Consider the following 22,500-nt stretch of genomic DNA (forward strand, 5'->3'; position numbering starts at 1 on the left):
CTTTCTGACAGTGTTTCACTGTCAACGTTATCGGGTATAAAGCAGTGAAAAGGGTGAGCGTGGGTTATAGGCTGTTGGCACAAAGCCACACTAAATTTGTAGGCCTACATGTTTGCTTTGACGACCGAAATGGAGTGTGTGTGTGTGTGGGGGGGGGGGGGTGTGATGGGTGTAATGGGGAATATGAAATTATTACAATCATTTTACTATTCAAGCAGTGTAAGCGAGTTAAAGGAATTCCAATGATGAAGCAGGTGTTTTCTGAGAGGTACCATCTGGCAGTTGAATTAGCAGCGCATGGGCCAGGTGTTCCTGCAACAGAGAGATCACTCCCCCACCCCCGGGCTCTGCTAGCATGACTCTGCACTCATAGCGCCTTTCCAGTACTCTTTCTCCAAATGTTCTTTTTTTCCTCACTCATCTGTTTGGGTGTTTTGGTGATTGGGTGTGTAATTTGGTGTGTTGGTGTGTGTATGTGGATAGAAATGCATATTCGATAAATTCTCTAAACTGAAAGAAAATCTCATTAACTTGACACAACAGGGAAATGTATTATGAACAAGTATATAGTTCTGTAAGCTTCTCCAGTTGTGAGTCTAAAATGTGCACAGGTCATGGAGTGCTATTTGGACAGGACGGATGTAAAAAAATAAAGGTTGAAAATGCTTGTGATGCTGATGAAACAGTCCAAATTTACTGAAACACCATGTTTATATTTTAAACATATGCATTTATTCACATGTACAAATACTGATTTTGTCATCATCATATACTGCCTGTGTTTTTTCTGAAGCAGTGTTTGACAACGAGAAAGAATGAACAGCAAGACTGGTTTCATGATCGCCCTGTTAGTTCCCCCACAACATTTAATTGAATCAGTCTCTTGTTAAATGTGTATCACAAAAGACAAACTCAAGGCTTTGTGTTCTAAGGATAAAGATGTGCCAATTAGCCCAAACATTTAGTTATTTCTTCAGGCAATTTTTTTTTCAGGCAATAAATGTTTATTGTACCAGATTTTAATGGCAATGTATTCGCCTCACGACCTGTAATACCCACATTCATCCACCTGGGGTGCACACACATGTTAGTGGACTTAATATAAACACGACTCATCCAACACACTGGGGTACACTCACTACTGTGCTATTGTACTAATACTGTACTAATACTTAAGAGCAGTGCAACTGAAAATATAGCGTCAAATGAGGCTGATAATTGTCAGCATGGGCAGTCGAGAACACACGCTGGCTAATGTGTACACTGAAGGAATCTAAATGTTCCTAATACTAATATTTAATGATTCGTCTTGTTTGATAGGAATCAGCATTCCTTTGCTCTTTTGATATTTGAATAATAATAATATACTTAAAAATATGCATGGCGTGTTTTATATAAATGGTAAACACTTGTATAGTTCATCAGAGAGCCTAATAATAACATTCTAAACGTCTTTTGTGTGCTTGTGTGTGCGTGTGTGTGTGTGCTAATTATGCTGTCCCCTAGTGGTCAACCTTGTATAGTGCGAGCTGGATAATGTAGGCCAGAGGTCCCCAAACTTTTTTGCGCCACGGACCGGTTACATGTCGGACAATATTTTTACGGATCGGCCTTTAAAGTGTGGGGGGTAAATACGACGAAATAAAACGACTGGCATAAAAACAAATATAAATCGCATAAAAATAAAACTCACCAGACGCACTGACGGATGTAATTGGGAGGTAATTCCATTTTTAAAAATATTTTTCAAAATAAAACATCACTCAGACTCTGATCGTCGATTACATTTTTTTTTGTGCAGCCTGGTACCAAATCCGGTGGTTGGTGACCGCTGATGTAGGCAACATAGAAGGGTTGACTGATTTAGTTGGGAAGTTGGGACCTATTTCATGGTCTAGAAAAAGCTAAATAATTTACACATATCGAAATCACATGATTAATAAACTAAGACCGCATATATTTCATTCTGGACCCTGTTCCTGAATTGTTATTCTTTGGTAGCTAATTTGACATTTAATGATTAGTCATCATGACATTTGACACTTGACTCCTGTGTAAATATAAGGCGGCGATACTGTAGCATCTGTACCTAAATGTGATTTGAATAACTGTTTTCTATACAAAAGTCTTATTGAAATCTGTAATTAGAAAGCATAATCTCTAATAATCTGTAATCTTCACCTCTTCATTAAGGAAAAAAAACAAAGTGCTGCGTCACTTCCTGCAATGCCGTTTTCTAGAATACTCTAGTAATAGCGCGTATATGCTGGACAACGTGACTCAGGAACTTCCAGGTGGGGCCAAACATCTTCGCCTTGGGAGGGGCCAAGGAAGCTTATCGGTTTATGGAGGCCAGCTACCATGTAACTATTCATCTATTCATAAAAGTTAATAACAGTTGTAGTCTAAAGATTGGAAATTAAGCCATTAATTTCCGTAATACACATTTTAGACACAGCTAACAAAAATACACAGAACAAAACATCCTTAAGTGTTTATAGATTAAAACAAAAAATAGATTCAGTATTAACATGAATCTACAGGGACCAAACGGTGCTTTGCAGGTGAAACAGTGGGAACGGTATCTCGTGTATTATCCTTATTTCTGCTGCGTGCTTTTATACTGAAACTCCGCACACGGGTCGTTGATGCCGCCTTCACGCCCTGGAGTGATGACGTCAGCTGAGGAAAAAAACTCGCCTAAATAAACCCTGTCAGTCACGGTAGCGCGTTAGTTTGTTTGAGGAATTATAGGAAAACCTTTATATAGCGGACCAACGTTTGCCGTTTTTCATACTATATCGGTAAGAAACACCTCGTCGATCTTTTTTAATGCTGTACAGTTTTGTAAAAGGAAGTGGAACTGTCATGTTTACCTGTGTTGACATAGCATGTTGGCTAGCTGGTGGTCAGTCCAGCGCGCTGGTTTCCGCTCCGCTGCCCCACTGCGGCCACTTCGGGTTTGGGTTTAGAGTCGAATATTCGCCGTCGTCGTTGAATTTCAGGACACGTCGTGTTTTATTATCGAATAATCGTCGCAGCTAGGGTTCGCTAGCTCGCGCTCACTAGCGCACGAGCGCTTATAACGCTAACGTTGGCTAAGTCAGCTAGCGGCTCCACGGTAGCTTATGTTGCGGTTACACAAAACATTTATGTTTGTGTGTGTTTGAACACATAGCGAATGGTCCGCCTCACTATAGTTATTACACGTTTGAGGATATGTGTGGTGTTTGTGTTGATGGCTGGCTGTAGTGCTGGCGAGTTTGGCTTCGTGATTCAGCAGTATGACAGTTTCCCCATCGGTCAAAGTGTCAAAATGTAAACATCTCACCAGTATTATTGTTTCATTAAATGCTTATTTTATTTTTGATTTAGTGAAAAATCAAAACTGTATTATGCCACTTAAATGATGTTTTTTTTCAAGCCTAGTAATCTGTGTTTTGGTTTATTATTTGTTCATTAGCTGTTGAGCCTTTTGGTGGTGTTTGTGGCTCAGCCTGTCCGATCTTTGGTCTGAGCACATTCAGGGCACTGAGCAGTTTCAGGGCACTATGGCTGTTGTGATCATTTGACATGTCTTGTTGCTCAACGTGCTGATGGTCATTTTAATGGTCTGATTGCAGTGAGAAATCAGACACATTACACCGCAGTGCCATGGAGTTTCCAGACCTTGGGGAACATTGTTCTGAGAAGTCCTGCAAACGCTTGGGTGAGTGAGGGAGGTGCAAGAATGTCATGGCAATTTAGGATCATGAATTATAAATAATGATGGAAAAAAATGTACTAGCTGTAATTTTAAACGTATGACTTTTTAATGAATATTTATGAAAGAAAAAAGTCACCAAGTTGATTTCTAATGTTCAGATTTTCTGCCCATGAGATGTGATGCCTGTGAGCAGATTTACTGCAAAGACCACATAACTTACGTCAGTCACAAGTGTACTTCCTCATACAAAAAGGTGTGTTTTATTAGTATGGTAAATAATGTTTGCTTGTGTACTTACAGGTGATTTTAATAAAGAATGTGTTATGTAAAGTTATGTTTTCTTGTTTTGTTATTTAGGATGTCCAGGTCCCTGTATGTCCCCTATGCAACACACCCATTCCAGTCAAAAGAGGGGAAATGCCAGATATCAAAGTTGGGGAGCACATAGACCGTGACTGCAAGGCAGATCCTGCACAGAGGAAAAGAAAGGTGTTCTCAGCAGTCCCATGCATGCTGATATCTAGGGCTTTGATTCCCCAACTGAACATTATTTCCTCTTTCCTCTAAAGATTTTTACAAATAAGTGTTCAAAGGGGGGCTGCAAACAGAAAGAGATGATTCAAGTGACATGCGACCAGTGCCACTTGAACTACTGTCTTAAGCACAGGAATCCATTGGACCATGATTGTAAGACTGACGGCAAGCCACTCTCCAAAACTGGGTAAGTAAGCACTCTCTGGTCTTGGTGATATGACGGTCAGTAGGGAGTTTCCTGCATGCGATGATTGTGTGTGTGTGTGTTTTTGAAGACATGCTGCTGTAATGAGAGCTCAGGGTTCTTCCAGTAACAACGGTGCGGGCTCATCCAGTAGATCGACCTCCAGACAGGTGCCCAATGGGCTGAGTGGGAACTCTCGCACTCAGAGCACTAGGTGAGCCGCTCATTAAAATTAATCGACTCTGTTTGTGGGGTTTGATTAAATGTCATCTGATTTGTAAGTGTAGCTTTAGTTTGAAGCCCATTATTATATCTGTGCAGTGCACAAAGGACCCAGACCCTCCCCTCACGCGCTCCCCCACACCTCCCCCCAGCGCAGAGCACCATTCCTCCATCAGCTTCCTATCAGGCTGGACTGGTAGGACAATCATTCTGAACTGAATATTTAATGTGTGCTGCTTCTGAAACGTTATTGGTGGAACTAGTGCGGTATGTAAATAATGAAGGCCCTTTCCCCTCCTCCCTTGGCTGTCCTGAAGACTGAGGAGCAGGCCCTGCAGAGAGCGCTGGAAATGTCACTCGCTGAATCGGCACGCGTTACCCAGCCTGCCCTCAGGTATTTTGGTGGCTGACCTTTAACCTCTTACATAAGAATGTCTCTGGCTAGTGCCAAGCTTTTGTTTAACCTTCTTGAAGAGATGTGTTGTAGTAGAAGCTGTTTTGAAGGATCTTGTGCAGTGTATTTCTTTTTGCTTTGGGATGGCTGAAGTGTTTAAATCATGCTGTAAGGGTCGCTGAGTTGGTGTGATAGCCTGCGATTTCAGTGATTAGCATATGGGCGTGTCCATCTCCGCAGAGACGCTGAAGCACTGAGTGTGATGTGGAAAAGTTTTGCCAGTTGAAGATGATGTTCGTGTGTGTGTGTGTGTGGATCAGTCCTCAGGAGCAGGAAGATCTGGTGCTGGCCCAGGCGCTTGCTGCCAGTGAAGAGGAGTTTCGGCGGCAGCAGCAGAGACAGCAGGTATCCAGAACCCTTAGCAGTCAGTAGCTTGCTGTGCTAGAAGGACCTGCATTAGGTACTTGGCTTCACTGGGAACCTTAATATATCCACTGGGTGCATGTACAGATGGCTAGTAAGGCTTTTAAGCATGTTGTGTAGCAATACATAATGTATGTAAACCATGTCTAGTTTGCAACATTTGGGTAGATTTATCAGATAATGCAATATTTGCCTATGAGTTCAGTGGATGAATAATATGTCTTGATAATATGTACATACACTTTATATTCTTTAGAAATTGATTGTGTTTGGCCAGATTTGCCTGGTGTCTTCTCAGTACTGATTTGTTAGTTATGAGATGACTTATGATTCATTTTTCTTCTCATTCCATAGGTGGTGGATTCCAAGCATTCTAACTGCTGTTTGTCATAATGTCGGATCATCCTGACTTTGTGGAATCTGCCTCAAACAAGCACCTGTCTCTGAAATGTAAACAGAAGTCCTCATGAACTTGGCTGAGTTCATTAAGGGCCACACTCTTGTGTGCTTCTTAAAGAGACACTGGTGAATGCTGCACTTTCAGTGGGTGCTTTCTGTGAATATTTTATATAGTAATCATGTTAATCCATTCATTGTAGATGTTTCTGAAAATAAATTATTTTAATCAAGGCCTTTTCTGTCTGCTGGAATATTTTTAAGGTTTTATCTCTTGAGTGACAGCATTTTTGCAAAGACACTCTTCCTTTGGTCTATGTCCAGGTTTTACACTGTAGTATTTCACTGAATATGGATTCTTTTTGTGTTTCGAAAACATTGTTTCAAATGTTATACCAACTACAGCTTTAAATGTAAAATGAATGAAGAATATGTGTATAAACTGTTTGAAACACTGAAGGAATTCTGACCAGATGGGTATGTAACTCACTCTTTGATGTCCAGAAAGCTTTTATCACCATTACTGGCACACACTCTGTATGTATGAAATGCAAATTTCATGGACTGGGTCATGTTGGTAAAACCAGAAATCCCACACAATGTGTTTGTGTATGACTCATCAGTATTTTTGAGGCGTTTTGCAGAGGCTTATGTGACCACTAGAGGGCAGTGTTGACTTGTGAAAATACTGTAAATATGGCACTCCGCCAATATAGTTCAAAGGATTTTGTGAAATTTTGATGTAGTCCGCTTATTGGTTACCAAAGCCCTCAAAAATATTTGTATTGCTCGAACAGTAATATTTACAAAGTGCATATATAAAAAGCTGTTTACAATAGTTGTTTAAAAATTGCTGTTTAATTTTACAGCAATAGCCCATTTCTTTCTGCATTCTGGCTTCAGAAGCTTTTAAAGTCCATAACTAAGATACTGCATAATCTTGGTTTTGTTGTGTTGGGAGGCGTTGCATTTCATGCCCCAGTTCTGGGTCTTATTCTAGGACACTAAAAGAACACCGATTACTTCAAAGGTTCTTCACTGCCTAGGCAGGTTCTTACATGAATATATTCCTACGTTATCAGTTTTTAGTTCAATTTTGCAGCTGTGGTGTCAGCTTTTCAAACCTTTTGCAAAATTCAACATGTTGATGTTCAAACGCAAAAGAAGGTAAGATCCAGGTGCATCTGCATGGATGTAAATTGTTGACAATGTGAACAAGCATGCATAATCTGCTCATTTGTCCGTTCTGCTGAATACCAACAGCAGTTACTGACAGCGGTCAGTTGTCCAAGAGGCTGGGAAAACCTTGGTTACACCAAATGGTGAGGAATTTTATGCCGGCAAAATGTTGTTCTGGGTTCCTTTGCTCATATAACTTAGCTACTGCATCAATATTTAAAACCAGTTAGTTAAACCTCATTGTACCATCTTCCCACACTATTAATCACCCTTCTGCTGTCTTGTTCTGTGTGAACTCCATTAACAAACTACATTTCTACTACATTACAAGGCAACTGGTTTTTTGATTCATGTAATTATTTTCTGATGTACGCTTATGCGATTATATCCTGTTATTCATTCATATACATGTCATGCTACATGAGCTGTCAGTGCTTCTTTTTAATAGAGTCTGCTTATGTCTTTTAAAGATAAGGTGGATTAAAAGGGAGTTTAATAGACCCTTGGGGAGAGGTGTACAAAACAAGGGTCCTTCATTACAAGCAAAGTGAAAATGAGAGAGAGATACCTAAATGAGTTGCTGTGAATTTTGGAAAGACATTGTTCATGTGTTACATTTTTAATAAATTTTTCTAAATGATTCATTTTTATTCTTTATCATGTTTATGAAAACATTGTTTTTTTTTTTTTTTTACTATGTAAATCTGACAAGATGAATCTTTTTCAGCTATTCATTCTGGTTCCATTTTAACTGACACAATGTACTATAGTCACATCACTTACCATGAGACCTGCATTTCATATTCAACTCAGGAAGGAGCTTTTCAGTACGGGGTTCCTTGGCAACCACGCTGTGCGTTCCTCTGTTCGTCCGAGCGCACCTGCCTCCCGTGCAGGAGCACACACCGGCAGGACTGGCTGGGTCTGATGATGAAAAAGGGGGCGTTCCTTCATTTACTCAGAATCAATAATATTTATAATTATGCAATGGGAAATTATTTATTTATTGCTTATTAATTTCTTTATTTCTTATAATTAATGATTCTTATTACTAAACAACAACAGCAATAACTGTAATTGATTCCCCCCCCATTTTCGTACAGGTGCGGGTCTGAAGTGAGACAAGGCCTGATAAGGAACAACATGCACACTTAAATGCACTGATGATAACAAGACACGAGTGTAACACAACGATAACGAGACACAAGCAGGGTGATACTAACACACTCTAAGAAACGAGCTCATGGGAGGAGACTGGGGCGGACCTGTTTGGTATGTAATCATACACATTCCAAAATATACATTTTTGTGTATATGCTGTGAATGAATAAAAATTGTATTTTTATTTCTTTTATTTTTATAAAAAAAAAAATATATATATATATATATATATATATATATATATATATATATATATATATATATATATATATATATATATATATATATATATAATTTTTTAATTCATTCAACTGGAAGGAGGAAGCAGAGTTGACAGGGCCTGTGGCAGTATCACATTGTAGCAGGAACCCAAGCTCTGAGCTTTGCTTTCAGGTATACTTTCATAATTCGATAATCCAGAAAACATGACATTTTAGAGGATATGCTCTACAACTGATTCATGACAGGAGAGGGAATAAAAACTCAGATTAGCTCAGATTTTGGTGAAGTTTTGTTCTGAAGGCTCTGTTGCACACTGTGACATCATCTTCCATTTGATAGCGACAGGTAGGCTACCTCCTGTTTCCTGTTTCTTACTATTTTCTATTAACAGCTCAGCTGTGTCTTGATAACACATGATAGAACTCCTCTTCACTCCCCCCCTTGCACTTGCACTTGCGCTTTGAACTAAGGATGCAGTTTGGGAAGCTTCCACACCTTCTTGCAGATCGTTACCAGGCTAAATGTTTTTGTGTAGGGGCCAAAGCAAAGCAAACTGTGGTGCAGCAGCAGGAATTGTACCCCAAACCAGACTGTATTATGGTGTAACAAACCAGACTGTATTATGGCGTAACAAACCAGACTGTATTATGGTGTAACAAACCAGACTGTATTATGGCGTAACAAACCAGACTGTATTATGGTGTAACAAACCAGACTGTATTATGGCGTAACAAACCAGACTGTATTATGGCGTAACAAACCAGACTGTATTATGGCGTAACAAACCAGACTGTATTATGGCGTAACAAACCAGACTGTATTATGGCGTAACAAACCAGACTGTATTATGGTGTAACAAACCAGACTGTATTATGGCGTAACAAACCAGACTGTATTATGGCGTAACAAACCAGACTGTATTATGGCGTAACAAACCAGACTGTATTATGGTGTAACAAACCAGACTGTATTATGTGTTAAGTGTTGTAATTAGAACTCTTGGAACATGAGAAACATATGCAGCAGTCCGAAGTGGTACAGGCTATAGCCTGGAACAAGGCCCTAGCCAGCCCTCCCTTATCACACTGGTGCCTGAGGTACTGCTTGCTAGCAGGTGGACTTGGTTTCTTTGGAACTGGGCCTTCAGGATCATCTTCCAAACACATTGACTGACCAAGTAAGCTAGAATGTACTGTGCATTTTCATTTAACACTGACCATAATATTACACGTATTATGTTATTAAACTTAAATAACAACACAGTGGACTCTTGAGAAACATCCGGTTCCATGTACAGTGTAAATCCAACATATTTACAGGTTTAATTATACAATTCATCACTGACTCATCACTGAGCGCATTAACATGTCCTGCATTGTTGTCACATTACATGAGGTCTCAGTCCCTCACTGCTTATCTGCTCTATAACAGTGGCGCATTACTGCACATTACTGTATATTACTGCACAGCCCTGCTCATTACTGCACATAACTGCACATTATTGCACATTACTGCATATTACTGAACATTATTGCACAGCCCAGCACATTACTGCACATTTCTACATATTACTGCACATTACAGCACAACCCTGCACATTACTGAACATTACTGCACAGCACTGCACATTACTGCATATTACTGAACATTACTGCATATTACTGCACATAACTGCACAGGGTTGCAGATTTCTGCACATTACTGCACATTACTGCACATTACTGAACATTACTGCACATTACTGCACAGCCCTGCACATTTACAAAAAGAAAAGATTACATAATAACACAACTGCTATAGAGTCACTGGCCAAATGACTCACAGGCATCATGGTTGCCGTGAATACTCTACCACATGTCATCACAAACATGGTTCATAAAATCAGCTCCCATGGTTTCATTCATGCCAGGGCTGTATTGAATGCAAATAGAGTCGACCCAATTCACACACAGTTCTGGAGGACCCTTAGCCACGGTTTCTACAACCCTCACCTCCTTCAAGGCTAGCAATTTGTGTTCAGGAAGTAGGCTTTTGCAGCATCTCGTTATTGTTTAAAACATTTCACTAAATCTACCCTTGAACAATCACAAATCATCACAACGTGAAAGGTACAAAATTACACACGTCTAGCTGTGTTTCAGACAGATGGTGCCAGAGTTTTTAAACCTAATGGATATTTATGAATAAGTCACATCTCATGAATGGCGAGGCCGTCATAGTGACACATCGTGACACTCGTTCACAGCACAAAACCTCCATCAGCAGGGAACCACGGTGATGAAAGCAGACACAGATAAGCATTCACGTGGGAACCGGAGTGTGGAGACATTTAACGGGATATTGAAATATTTTTTATATAACACTATGTTCAAACATGAAATCAATCTGCTTTATTTAATAAATAAGGCATCCTGAAACAATGACATACAAGTCATTCACGTTATTTATTGCTGTGTATAAAATGTGTAAATATCTTTTATAAATATTGCTGAAATTCTACCAAGTGCATTACAAATGTCGCAAAGCTGTTCTCTTCCTGTGAGATATTCAAGCTCTGTCATAAACCCACTGAGGCAGAAGGTGGGTGAGATTTCGAGGCTCCAGACTGTAACAGAGCTGATATGTTTTATCACGGCTCAACAAACAAACAGCCCAATATACGACAACCCTGCAGTCGTCTGTTACCTCAAAAGGTCTGTGCAGGAGCCACAGCACGTGCTGCTGTAAAACATTCATGTTGTGGACAAAACAGGCTGCCCACGCGTTGTTTTCCTCTGGAGAGCCAAGGCCTCATGCATTACATCAGCGTGACGCACTGGAGCACGTCTCTGCCCCCTGCCCTCTGGCACCGGCCTTCATTAGCTGAAGGGAAATGGAGGCCCTCTTCAAACAGCACTGCAGTCAGGGCTGCGGGAAACACCGCCCCTCTGAATAATGCAAACTGCAGGCTATGATGGCCTATATGTTCTATCAAGCAAAGGTCTCTTGGGTTGTGTGTGTGTGAGGCTCGTTGCTCATGCATTTGAGGTGCATTGTGGGATTGAAAGAGAAAATGTGTGGTTTGCATTATTATTTTTTTAATTACCCAGGCGTTTTGTTTCTTTGGTGGGGTCTTGATGACAGGGTTGATGCCATTAGTTTTGCCACACACGATGTGAAGGACCCAGTGGGCCGGCTGGGGCAGCTAAATGATGATGACCAGTGGCTGGGAAGGGGAAAGAGAATCCTGAGATGTGTGTAATGCTGAGGGCGTTGTAGAGCAATTGTGAGGCAAATGCATGTGCAGAGAAAAGCAAAATTTATTAGGGGCAGATCCATGATCATAGTCGTAAGAACGGTCCAGGCTCAGTATTAGAAGACAATTAGAACACGAAACACACAAATTAACACATGAATTAACCATGACACATGAGACCAATAACGAGGGGCGGGGTTACAAGTGAACAGGCATGTTAACTGAAATAATAATAAAAGCACACGGAACATGAAAACAAGGACACGATTGACAGGTGTGGGCGGGGCCAGGAGTACCAATGGGATACTCAAGGACAGCAGATTTGTTTGCACTGTGGAAAAGCTGTACATATGCAACGGCCCTGCTCGGTGCACCAGTCGAACCCACAGGATTTTCAGTTACTAGGAGAAGGCATCATTGGGGGTGCTACAAAAGCACATTTTAGTGGGACAATGTCCTGAAGTGAAGGTGGTTGTGTAGGGCAAAATAGTCCTCAGCATATGGGATACTGGCTCTCAGGTAACCTTAATGAGCTTGACATTATTCCGTAATGATCTTATAAGAGGTGAATGAGTTACTTTGAAGGCAGTTAATGGACTCCTGTTACCATATGTGGGGAATGCCACACTAGATTTTGAAGTGTCTGAGAAGGGAGTGGTGATCGTGGAAGATTAGTATTAGTAGTATTAGTAGAATTAATACAGTAGTATTAGTAGCTGCGGACAATCCAGAGATACGATCTGGCCGCAGACAAACAGGCTAAACCGACTGTCTGCGAGCTGTCAAGAGGCGTCACTAGTGCCAACAGAACTAGTAATGTCTTTATGAATTTCTTTGATTATAAAATATAGAATATTAGACTAAATATAAAAACTTTTACAAGTAATCCAACTGGTCTGTCATCTGGTTTGTTTGATATTGAACAAACTTTTGCTTTAGAAGAAACGCCTGGAGCTTCTCATCCACTCCCAGAACCAAAATTGGATAAAATAATGTCATCGCTAAATTATACTTGCACATTAGACTAAATTCCCTCAAAATTACTCTGAGGTATTACCAGTGACTGAACTTCTTCTAACGGTAGTTAACTCATCCATTACCATAGGTCACATGCCCAAAACCTGTAAAGTAGCGGTCATTAAACCTCTGTTCAAGAAACCAAATCTTGATCCAACTGATTCAGATAGATAGATAGAGGATGAGCAAATTGACCCCGAATGGGGACTCTACAGGAATAGAGTTGTGAACAGTGCCTGGGCTGGTCCAGAGGTAAGGGCACCCTTACAGCCTGTGGTTAGGCAGTACTCTTTTGAAATTATGGTCCTGAATCGAGGTGAGTTTATATCTTTAAACCAGAAGGATGGGAGGGGCTGACATGGACACTACATCTGAATCACTTGTGTCCCTTTTCCAATTGGCGGACGACTAGATGACTGAGGAGACCATATAGCTCACTATCCCTGAGGTTGGTAATGGTGGATTCTGGCGGGTAAGATTTCATTGTGAGCTGGCAGGGTCTGCTAGAGCTCCTGAGGGATTGGTTGGTAATGGGGGTGTCTGTGGTGAGGTAGAGGTGGAGAGATGCGGGCCAGTCTGGGGTGAGGTTGATGAAGATGGAAGTTGTGAAGCCCCCAGTGAGGGTGGCTCCCCACCCGAGACTGATCATTGTTTCAACAAAAGGACTAAGGGCAGAATCGGAAATGGGGAGGAGAGAGAGAGGAAGTGATGGGTGAACATACGGAGGCGTTTGTGAAGGAAGCTGCATGGACGTGGATGTAGTGCAGGACGTAAAGGATTAAATTCAACACACGCTTATTCTGCATGATCAGTGGAGCGTGTGGTGTGTTGATATGAATAATGACAACTGACATCTATTTGCAGATTACAACAGTGTCTAGCAACCTACACAGCTGCGTGGGAACGAGGCGCTTCGTCCGGAGTTAAAGAGGGCGGCGTTGCTGGGACCTACTGGAAGTTTTTCACATTGGACAATGTTTTATTGTACTGGCAGTGTACGGTACCGTGTGTGAGTGAGTGTTTTAATCACTGGTCAGAGGACGAAGAGGAGAGGCGACCAGTGCGATTTGACGTCTCCATTTTCTTTTCTTTTTTTTTGTCTCCTGGTTGCGGCAGAGGGGAGGAGTGGAAAGGTAAGATAGAAAGAGGTGATGCAGGTGTCTGGACGGGGCTGTTTTGTGGAGTGAATCATTGCGTAGACAGTTTGAGTGAAGGGACTGGTAAGCTTGTAGTGAGTGGCTGTAGTGTGCATTTTAAGGACACTTCATTGTGTGATGTAGTTTCACCAGGAGAAGGGCAACATGTGCAGCATTGATTGAGTAATTAGAGGATGTAACTCCACGTCCTCACCCATGTGTGGCAATGGCCTTATAGATAACTGCAACAGTTCAATATATTAATATCTGTTATCAATAAGGGTATTTTATGCCCTGTTCCTTGTTGTCTGTGTGGTCCACATGCTTGGCTGGCCTGCAAGGATGAGAGAATTAAGGTGGCTAGCTGCTGTGATTTCTGTGACACACTCATGCCAAATAATCATTGTTAATAATTCCTGGGAGTATCACACATTATCATTATGTGTGTACATACACAATGGTGTATACATTGTGTTCATTTCCATTAAATCTAACAGAAGCTATGTTCTTTAAAAATAACGTAATTGTACAGCTATTAGATGGGCATGAACACATTGACAGCAGCATGTGTGACGATACACAAGATGTGAAGTACTGCACGTACTGCAGGGAGCACTGGCTCTGGTGCCGGCCAGGCAATGTGCAGGGCAGCCAGAGAGGACCAGTGCTGTGAACGCTGACGCACCTGCACCTGCATCTCTACACTTCAGCTTCACCCCCACCACCTCCACCATCAGCCAAGGGCACTACTGGGCCTTTCACACAGCCGTCAAAACACAGGACGAAATGAAACAGACAAAATCAGGTTTATTGCCAGTTTGGGTTCATGCCGTTCGGTATAAAAGCTTAGTGTTCAAGTCTAATTGTAGTCAAAATGACTGGGCAGCATCAGGCTCATTGAAAGGGACGTTCAAGGCTGTCATTTTTTATTTGGAAATTGGCCATACTGCTGTACAAAACACAGGATCTCGGGAACCCACCACACACTTAGCCAAACAGACGAAGGAGTAATGGAGATCTATAAAACAACCGGGGAAAGAGGAACCGCTGGCGCTGCAAGATCTTGTCTTGCTTCAACACACTGCGAAGCATCAGGCCCAAACAACCGAGTTCATAAAACAGGTTTATCTCAAGCCTTTACTAAGACTCACTGTAATCAATACACTAGAAAACACAAACATACTTCTCCAGCATGAAATTGAGGCACAAAGAACAGGAAGTGGAAACAAACTGGAAACAAACGCAAGACTCCAGTGAAATCAAGCGACCCGTTTAGATAGGGTCAGAAGCAACACCCCTCTCTTCCTCATGGACTCTTCACTCAACCTGAAGCAATAACTGCAGGAGAGGTCAAGCTACCAGTCCTCAAAGCACAAAGGTCTCCTGCTACTAATTACTGGGGGAGAACTATTTAGTGCCAGAAAGGACATTCCCAACTAATGCTCCTCTCAGCTACAAACAAATGTCATATTTCACTTCTGTGCTTCTACACAGAAAAAACAAACTAATCATTAATGTTGTCATACAGTGTTCAGGAAAACTGCAGTTAGTTTACAAGCGTTGCTGTGTAGCATTTGTGAATTTGTATATATACTACCGTTATGCATAGTAAAATGACATCGTAATGAAATGAATCCACAATCAAAATATACTGGACCTCAGTGAGAAATAAATCAGCAATTGTTTTTACCCACAATGCGAGCATGATATGGAATTGTAACACCCAGGCCCCAATATCCATTTTTTCAAACCCTTTCCTGAGATGAACAAACAAGAATATCCGAACAGCAGTACTTTAACTGAAATTTATTATAGTAATTATGCAGAATTATGCATAATTATCTTTCTTTGGTTTGGTATAATTACTAAATGACCCAAACTGTGGAGGTAAGCCCGGTTATTGGAAGGCCTATTAGCCACTGAACATTAATGGATTTTTGTTGCCTCATTGTTTAAATGCTTTGGCTTCATAACTGCGTAAATGAAAATAGAAATGCTGCCTCATTGATTAAAGAGAGGAGGGTCATCGGATGAAGACTCACTAACAGTATTAGACGTGTTTATCTCACAGTAGTATTCCTCACTGAGAACGTTCCTGATTCACAGATCATTGAAATCTTAATCCATTCAGTTTTCTTCCTAAGGTACATTTGCATAATTGGGCTGTGAGTGACAGCTATTTTCCTCAAGGATTAAATGGAGCTTTTGTATTTTCTAATGTCTGATATCTATCCGTGCCCTGACAGGCAAACATGAAAAAACTATGAAGGCCAAAGCACTAAGCACTGCAGCATGTGTTTGTGTGTGTGTGTGTGTGTGTGTGTGTGTGTGTGTGTGTGTGTGTGTGTGTGTGTGTGCGTGTGTGTGTGTGTGTATGTGTGTGTGTGTGTGTGTGTATTTCTTAGTTTTTCTGTGTGATGAAATTTTCAATCAATGCAAGGAATGTTATGGGACTGTGAGGACTACTGACCTTTTGTACAGAAGTCTTCCTCGATGGAGCCCGTCAGTAAAATAAAACACTGCGCACAAATAAAGGATAAATAATAATCAAGACATTCATGCACATAACTCACTACAAAAGAGAATGTATGGCGGGAAATGCTGTTATCATAGTGTGATAGGTTTAAGTTCAGTGTAAGTCTATGAAGTGATTTATGTATTTACAGTCTCTGAGAAAAATGATTAAGCATTGTTAAAATGACAAATTCCAATTTTGGATTTTTGTTGTTGTGTGAGATCAGTAATCTCTTGCCAGTATGCTGGTGCCATCAGTGGTATCATCAGTGAATTCTAGATGCTGTATATGTGGTCAGGCTTACACAGTCAGATGTTAACAGAGAGTACAGTCAGCCCCTTCAGTCTTGTGAGACTCCACTGCTCAGTGGAAGTTCGGACGAGGATTCATGCCCAGTTTTCACACCATCTGTAAAAAATAGTGTGAAATGCTGAGCTACAGGCAGTGAAGAATATCAGCATGTAAGTGTAGTGAGATCCCCAGGTGTCTTTTCACAATAAAAACTCCACCAATCAAGGTTTAGATTAGATCGGATATGTTAAGAAAGCCTGCCTATACAGGATGAACAACCCATGCAAAATGTGACCACAGATGTCATGAAATGACTAAACATCACAGTGACAGCGATTAACATCACAGAGAAAGGAACCAGTCAGGGACATACTGTCAAATAGGATGATCCATCACATTGACTATGCAGACGTATCAGTCAAATAAAGTGATCCATCACATTCATTAATCAAATAAAGGGCATCATTTTATTGGCAGGCATATAGCTTCAGTCCCACATGTAGGAGATGGGTGGAGGTTGGCTTTGACTACATCAGGTTACGGAGCTGGAGTGTGAGGGAACTGAACACACACACACACACACACACACACACACGCACACACAGCCTGGCGATATCTTTCTTTAGATTCACCTACTGTGGAAGGTCAAGTGGAGGGTTTCTGGATACGTCTCCATCAGCCTGCGCTCACACACTTATTGACTTTGTTTCTTGCAGGCTGTAGAGTTTGTGGTTCTGGCCCATTATCAGAGCAGCCCCATGCTGAACGTGGCCTTAATTCCCAGACCTTACGCCCACTCAGACCAACGCCATTGATTCAAGAGCTATTGAAAAAAAAGTCAAGCTCTGAAGTGAAGTGAGGTTGCCAATTATGGTCCGAAGATCCCTCCCTTATTATGGTACTAGAGATTCAAAACTCATTCCATTAGATTTCAGCGGATTCAATCTGTTGAATACAAATGTGAATACATGTATTGTCATTGGATTTGTTCAAGATTCTGTGTGCAATGCCAAGCTACACAGAATGAATTGAATATAATCATATACGATTTTAAAATATAAAGTATTCAAATAAAAAGGACAGGCAGGCATGTGATAGTAAGTAAGGCACTGTGCACATATTCTGTGTGCACTGGTCTCAGCCGTGAATGTCACTGGAAGTCACTGGACTGCAGATCCTTGTATGTGTAGGCAGTTGGGATTTTAAAGTGACACTGTGCTTGCAGTGTAATTTAAACTGACCGTGAGATATTCTGCCATTAGCAGCAGTGTAGTATATAATATGCAATTTAAGTACAAACTTGCCAGTACAGTGCAGGTAAGATATCAGCTTCACAGGATTAATGCTGACATTGTACAACATATACGAGTTGGCGGATGGGTTCAGGAGAGATATTGCACTAGGATTGAAACTGCTCCTCAATCTGAAAGTGCAAGTGTTGGTGATCCTATAGCGCCACCCAGAGGACAGGAGAGTGAGAAGGTGGAGGCAGGGGTGTGTAGGGGGCAAATGGTGATGGCTCTATGGAGACAGCAGGAGCTCTGTGTTGTTTTGAATGGGGGCAGCTGGGTTCTATTGTGTGTCTAGGTGCAGCTGATGACTCACTACAGAGCTGATGTGCCTGCAGCCGCACTGCTGATGGACCATGTGGAGATGTAGCACAAACATGCTCACAATGTTTACTTTCTTTAGCAACCTCAGTCTTCTTTATCAGTGCTGTGGTTCCGCCCGTCCATGAGACATCCTCTCCCGGCTGGACACCCAGGAACCTGAAGCCTCTTTCTAACACGCCTCCATTGATGGAGAGTGGAGTGTGTCCATCACCTTTCCTGAAGTCGAGTAAAGGCTCCGTGGTCTTGCAGGTGTTAATAGATGCATTAGTCTGAACAGCACCTCACCAGGTGCTGAGCCCCCTCTCTGAGAGGAGACTCATTGTTATCGGAGACCAACCCCATCACTGTGACGTTGGCCACAGACCTTATAATGGTGTTTGTCATGGATGAGAAGGAAGCAGAAGAGGCCACTCAGTACGCCGCCCCAAGAAGCACCATGGTCTGGTATTAGACTGGAGCCGTGTGTTCTGTGTCAGACTGAACAAGCATAGATCCAGGTGCAGTGGTGTGGGGTGATGACCGGATCCTGGAGCTTGCAGATCAGTTTGCTGCATATGATTGTATCGAATGCCATTCTGTAGTCATTTAATAGCATCTACACATATGTATTTGGGAGTCTTGGGTGGGTTAGAGTGGTGTGAAGGGCGTTTGCTTTAGTGTGTTTGTAGCAGTCTCTCAAAGCACCACATGACTGTCGAGGTGAGTATGACAAGATGGCGCTTAGCAGCTGATCTCTTTGGCAAAGCAACAGTGCTAGAAGTTTTGAAGCAATTGGAGACAACAGCCTGTGACAAAGACATGCTGAAAATGCAGGTGGACGCCTCCGCCAGCCGAACAGCCTTTCAGCATTCGGGGATTCGGATCGGATCTGCAGACTTCCTGGAGCTCACACTGCAGAGCAGCCATCTCATGTCATGTGTCTGTGGTGTACGTGGAGGGCCGGGCTCTGGGCTGTGTTCTGGGCCTTCTGAAGCCCCTCAGCCACTGAAGCATCACTGCACTGGGGGGGTTGTACAGTTGCTGTTATGAAAGTTAACAGGGAACTGGACGTCTTGCCATCGATGCTGCAGGCTGTACTTGTGAACTGGTCCTCGATCTTCTGCCTCTGTGCCAGTTTCACAGGCTTTTTGACTTTTTTTTTCTGGTTGCCCCTGGCAACAGTGTTGCCAAACCTGTAGGCTCTGTCTTGTGCTTTCAGTCTCATTGTTGGTCCAAGCCTTTAGATAATAGAATATCTACATGTGTTTGTTCACATTCACATGGTTAATACAATAGCTGATGTATACAGGCACTGAGAATGCCTGTTCCTCAGCGCCTGCGATTCCTCCACATTTGTCCTGCTGCAGAAAATCTCCATCAGAAAGAACTATTGATACTGTTTTCATACAGCACAATGTCTAGACTGCTTGGTGAACATCAAGTCATGATTTAAAAAAATCAAATAATATTTAGGTGATTGGATTGGAGAACTACACCAACGATTTCACTGTGAAATTCTAGTGAAATTGATTTAGTTACGCATAGCTTCACATCTTTTTATTATACATTTTAGAAGAATTACTTTATAACAATCCCTAAGCTTAGGGATTCATACTGTATCTCTGAGGGTCACTTAGCCAGACCCCATGTTTCATTCTGCTCATAATGAGACACTGTGCCTGTGACCTTTAAGCTGATGGGTAAGCTTTTTTTCTTTGCAGACTTCTAATTTCAATATTTGAATACCTTGCTAGTATAATCTGTAATTTAATACCATCTTACTGTGCCTTTACTGTTGGTTAGAATGTTTAGTGTCTGTTATAATTTTTTGTTTTGGGTAGAATGTTTAATGTTGGGTAGAATGTTAAGATTTTGGTTTGAATTGTTTAGTCTTGGTTAGAATGTTTAACGTTGATTAGAATGTTTATTGTTGGTTAATAAGTTAACTGTTGATTAGATTGTTTAGTGTTTGGTAATATGTTAACTGTTGGCTAGAATGTTTAGTGTTAGTTAGAATGTTTAGTGCTTGTTAATATGTTAACTGTTGGCTAGAATGTTTAGTGTTAGTTAGAATGTTTTAATGCTGGTGTCACTGAATAGTCACTGACCCCTCCCCTGGGCATGTGTATGTGTGGTCTGCGTCTGTTTATTGTCCTTATATGTATGTCCTTTGGGTGTGGTTCAACGTGTGTATGTTCATCTGTCTCACCTGTGTCTCGTCTCGTCAACGTCATGCAGTGCACTTGGATGCTCGTTTATGTTTACGAGTGTCGATGTTGTCAACGTTGCTCGTCTTTGTGAATCTATCGCCGTGTATGTTAGTTATGGATATTTGTTAGGCGCTACATGCGCAACACTATTATTATAATGTTTAGTGTTGGTTTTGTTAGTGTTTATTGCAGTGTGACAGGCTCTCAAAGTTTTTAAAAGAAGCCTCTCATTACTTGAGAAATCTCAAGTTCAAATGATTTCCTGTTACTAAGGGCATGGCATGTGTGGCACCTGTTGGACATTTTGACTATGGACACAAATCACTTTATGGCTAATCAGTGGACCCATGCAGAAACACAATCAAGTTGCCCCACATTTTGTCAGTTGTGTTTCCATGACAACTAGGAGGCAGATATTGTTTGCTTTCAGTTTCCTTTCACGGAAGATGGTATTCAAATTACATCTTGATTAAAAGGGTTACGATGACAACAAAACTTTGAATAATGTCTGCTAAACAGAACAGATTAAACTTGTGGCTCACAGAAAGCTCATGGGACTGTGTGGTGTGGATTTCTAGGTGCAGGGTGTTGTGTTGTCTGGGTGGAAGAGAACCTTCCCAATGGCTCTGAGTGAGCAGTCTGTCAGGCAGAATTTAGGGAACCTTTACATAACCTAGACGCCACTCTAATTCCTTGTACTCTGTTGTCTCAAAAGCTCTCTCACTACAACTATCTTATTCAGGCAAATAAAGCCCTTGACTGAAGCACCCTAAGGCCCTTTAAGGCCTTCTCCTCCATCTGCTCTGAGTTCTTTCTGCTGAGACTTTGAATGCCTGACGATACACGTTCATATCTTGTATGCTATGTTCTTTCATATAGTCAAATGGGAAAACAAAGGACCCAGCATCTAGTATACATACAAATGCAGTTACCGTCCTCGCAGGGGAGTACAGCGCAGCAGTTGAAGCTCATGGTCAACCTCTCACTTGAATCGCAACTCCTCATACTGTACTTATCGGCTCCAAGGTCACACGCTGCCTCGTTGTAGAGAGAGGACAGGACAGAAGACGAGGAGAGCATTCCAACCAGCTACACCCTCGGTTTTCTGATATTTAAACTGTACATGCAAACCAAGCAATGGAAAGACAGTGTAAAAGTGACATCTGTTTTGCCCTCAACACTGTGTAGTGAAAACCACCAATAAGAGCAGAGGAATTGGATTCATTTTATATTCACACCACGCACTTTGCAGTGCTGGGAGAAATCTATTTTCCACTCTGCCCTTCATTTAAGTGCTAAGTTCCATGGTGACCAAGACCTCCTCTTCAGGCAATAATTAGGGGGACATGACTAGCAGTAGTAGATGGTGAACTGCGCAATCAGACAGCAGACAAAGTGATGAATTGTGGTGTGATTTGACGCCTGTGTTATTAGGGACGACTCACAAGAGGAAGCTTTACTCACTCTCTGACGTCAGTTGAGCTGCAGGAAGACAGTTCTGGATCTTCACAGAATAAACAAAAGATCTTACCAAGTTTCAAACAATGCACTGAGTGCAGGATCTCATCGTAAAGAACTGAAGAAATTACTTCTACTCAATTAGAGAAGGGTGAACAAAAGTTAAAGATGGAATGAATCACAGGCAATTTCACAAGCTTTTGTACTGTTCCCTGTTCTAAATCTGTGTTCGAGCTTTGAAGGTGTTAACAGATGTATTAGTCTTTCTACAGCCTGTATTTTCACATTCGGTTGTTGTGATAACTTGACCTGTCCTCACAGCTTAGCAGAATATGACAAACTTTACATTATAAAAGTGAGAAACAACTCCCAGCTGTGTTTGAAGTAAACAGTGGCTCAATAAAAAAATAAAAAAAACTATTCAAACATCCACTAAACATCCACACAACCTCTGAAAAGTGGACTCTTCAGTCAATTAATTTTCAAAAACAATTTTTCAAGTGAACATAGTGCCATAAACATCACAGTTTATCTGTCCTGTCCTGGCTAAATAGGTAGAAGATGGAACAGGTGGATTGCAGTGCCAGTCAGTGGTCACCAGAGGGAGGCCATGAGCCAGGAGCTA

The 22,500-nt window shown here is 41.5% G+C and overlaps 1 protein-coding gene across 5 annotated transcripts in view; it reads left to right on the forward strand.

Moving 5' to 3' along the window:
* Positions 1-6,096, forward strand: part of zfand2a (zinc finger, AN1-type domain 2A) — a 26,975-nt gene extending 20,879 nt beyond the window's left edge. For 2 of the 5 annotated variants that reach the window (XM_077009232.1, XM_077009236.1), the window contains exons 2-10: positions 3,624-3,709; positions 3,865-3,959; positions 4,064-4,195; positions 4,276-4,427; positions 4,516-4,638; positions 4,746-4,842; positions 4,964-5,040; positions 5,361-5,445; positions 5,818-6,096. In XM_077009232.1, coding sequence (XP_076865347.1) covers positions 3,624-3,709; positions 3,865-3,959; positions 4,064-4,195; positions 4,276-4,427; positions 4,516-4,638; positions 4,746-4,842; positions 4,964-5,040; positions 5,361-5,445; positions 5,818-5,856 — 886 coding nt within the window. In that variant the 3' untranslated portion in view covers positions 5,857-6,096. Of the gene's footprint in view, positions 1-2,333; positions 2,364-2,645; positions 2,805-3,623; positions 3,710-3,864; positions 3,960-4,063; positions 4,196-4,275; positions 4,428-4,515; positions 4,639-4,745; positions 4,843-4,963; positions 5,041-5,360; positions 5,501-5,817 lie in introns of those variants that run through there. The other 3 variants (XM_077009237.1, XM_077009235.1, XM_077009233.1) reach the window with 3 other exon arrangements.
* Positions 6,097-22,500: the final 16,404 nt, after the last annotated feature.

Source organism: Brachyhypopomus gauderio, chromosome 6 (genome assembly GCF_052324685.1).
Source record: "Brachyhypopomus gauderio isolate BG-103 chromosome 6, BGAUD_0.2, whole genome shotgun sequence".
NCBI classification, from domain to species: domain Eukaryota; kingdom Metazoa; phylum Chordata; class Actinopteri; order Gymnotiformes; family Hypopomidae; genus Brachyhypopomus; species Brachyhypopomus gauderio.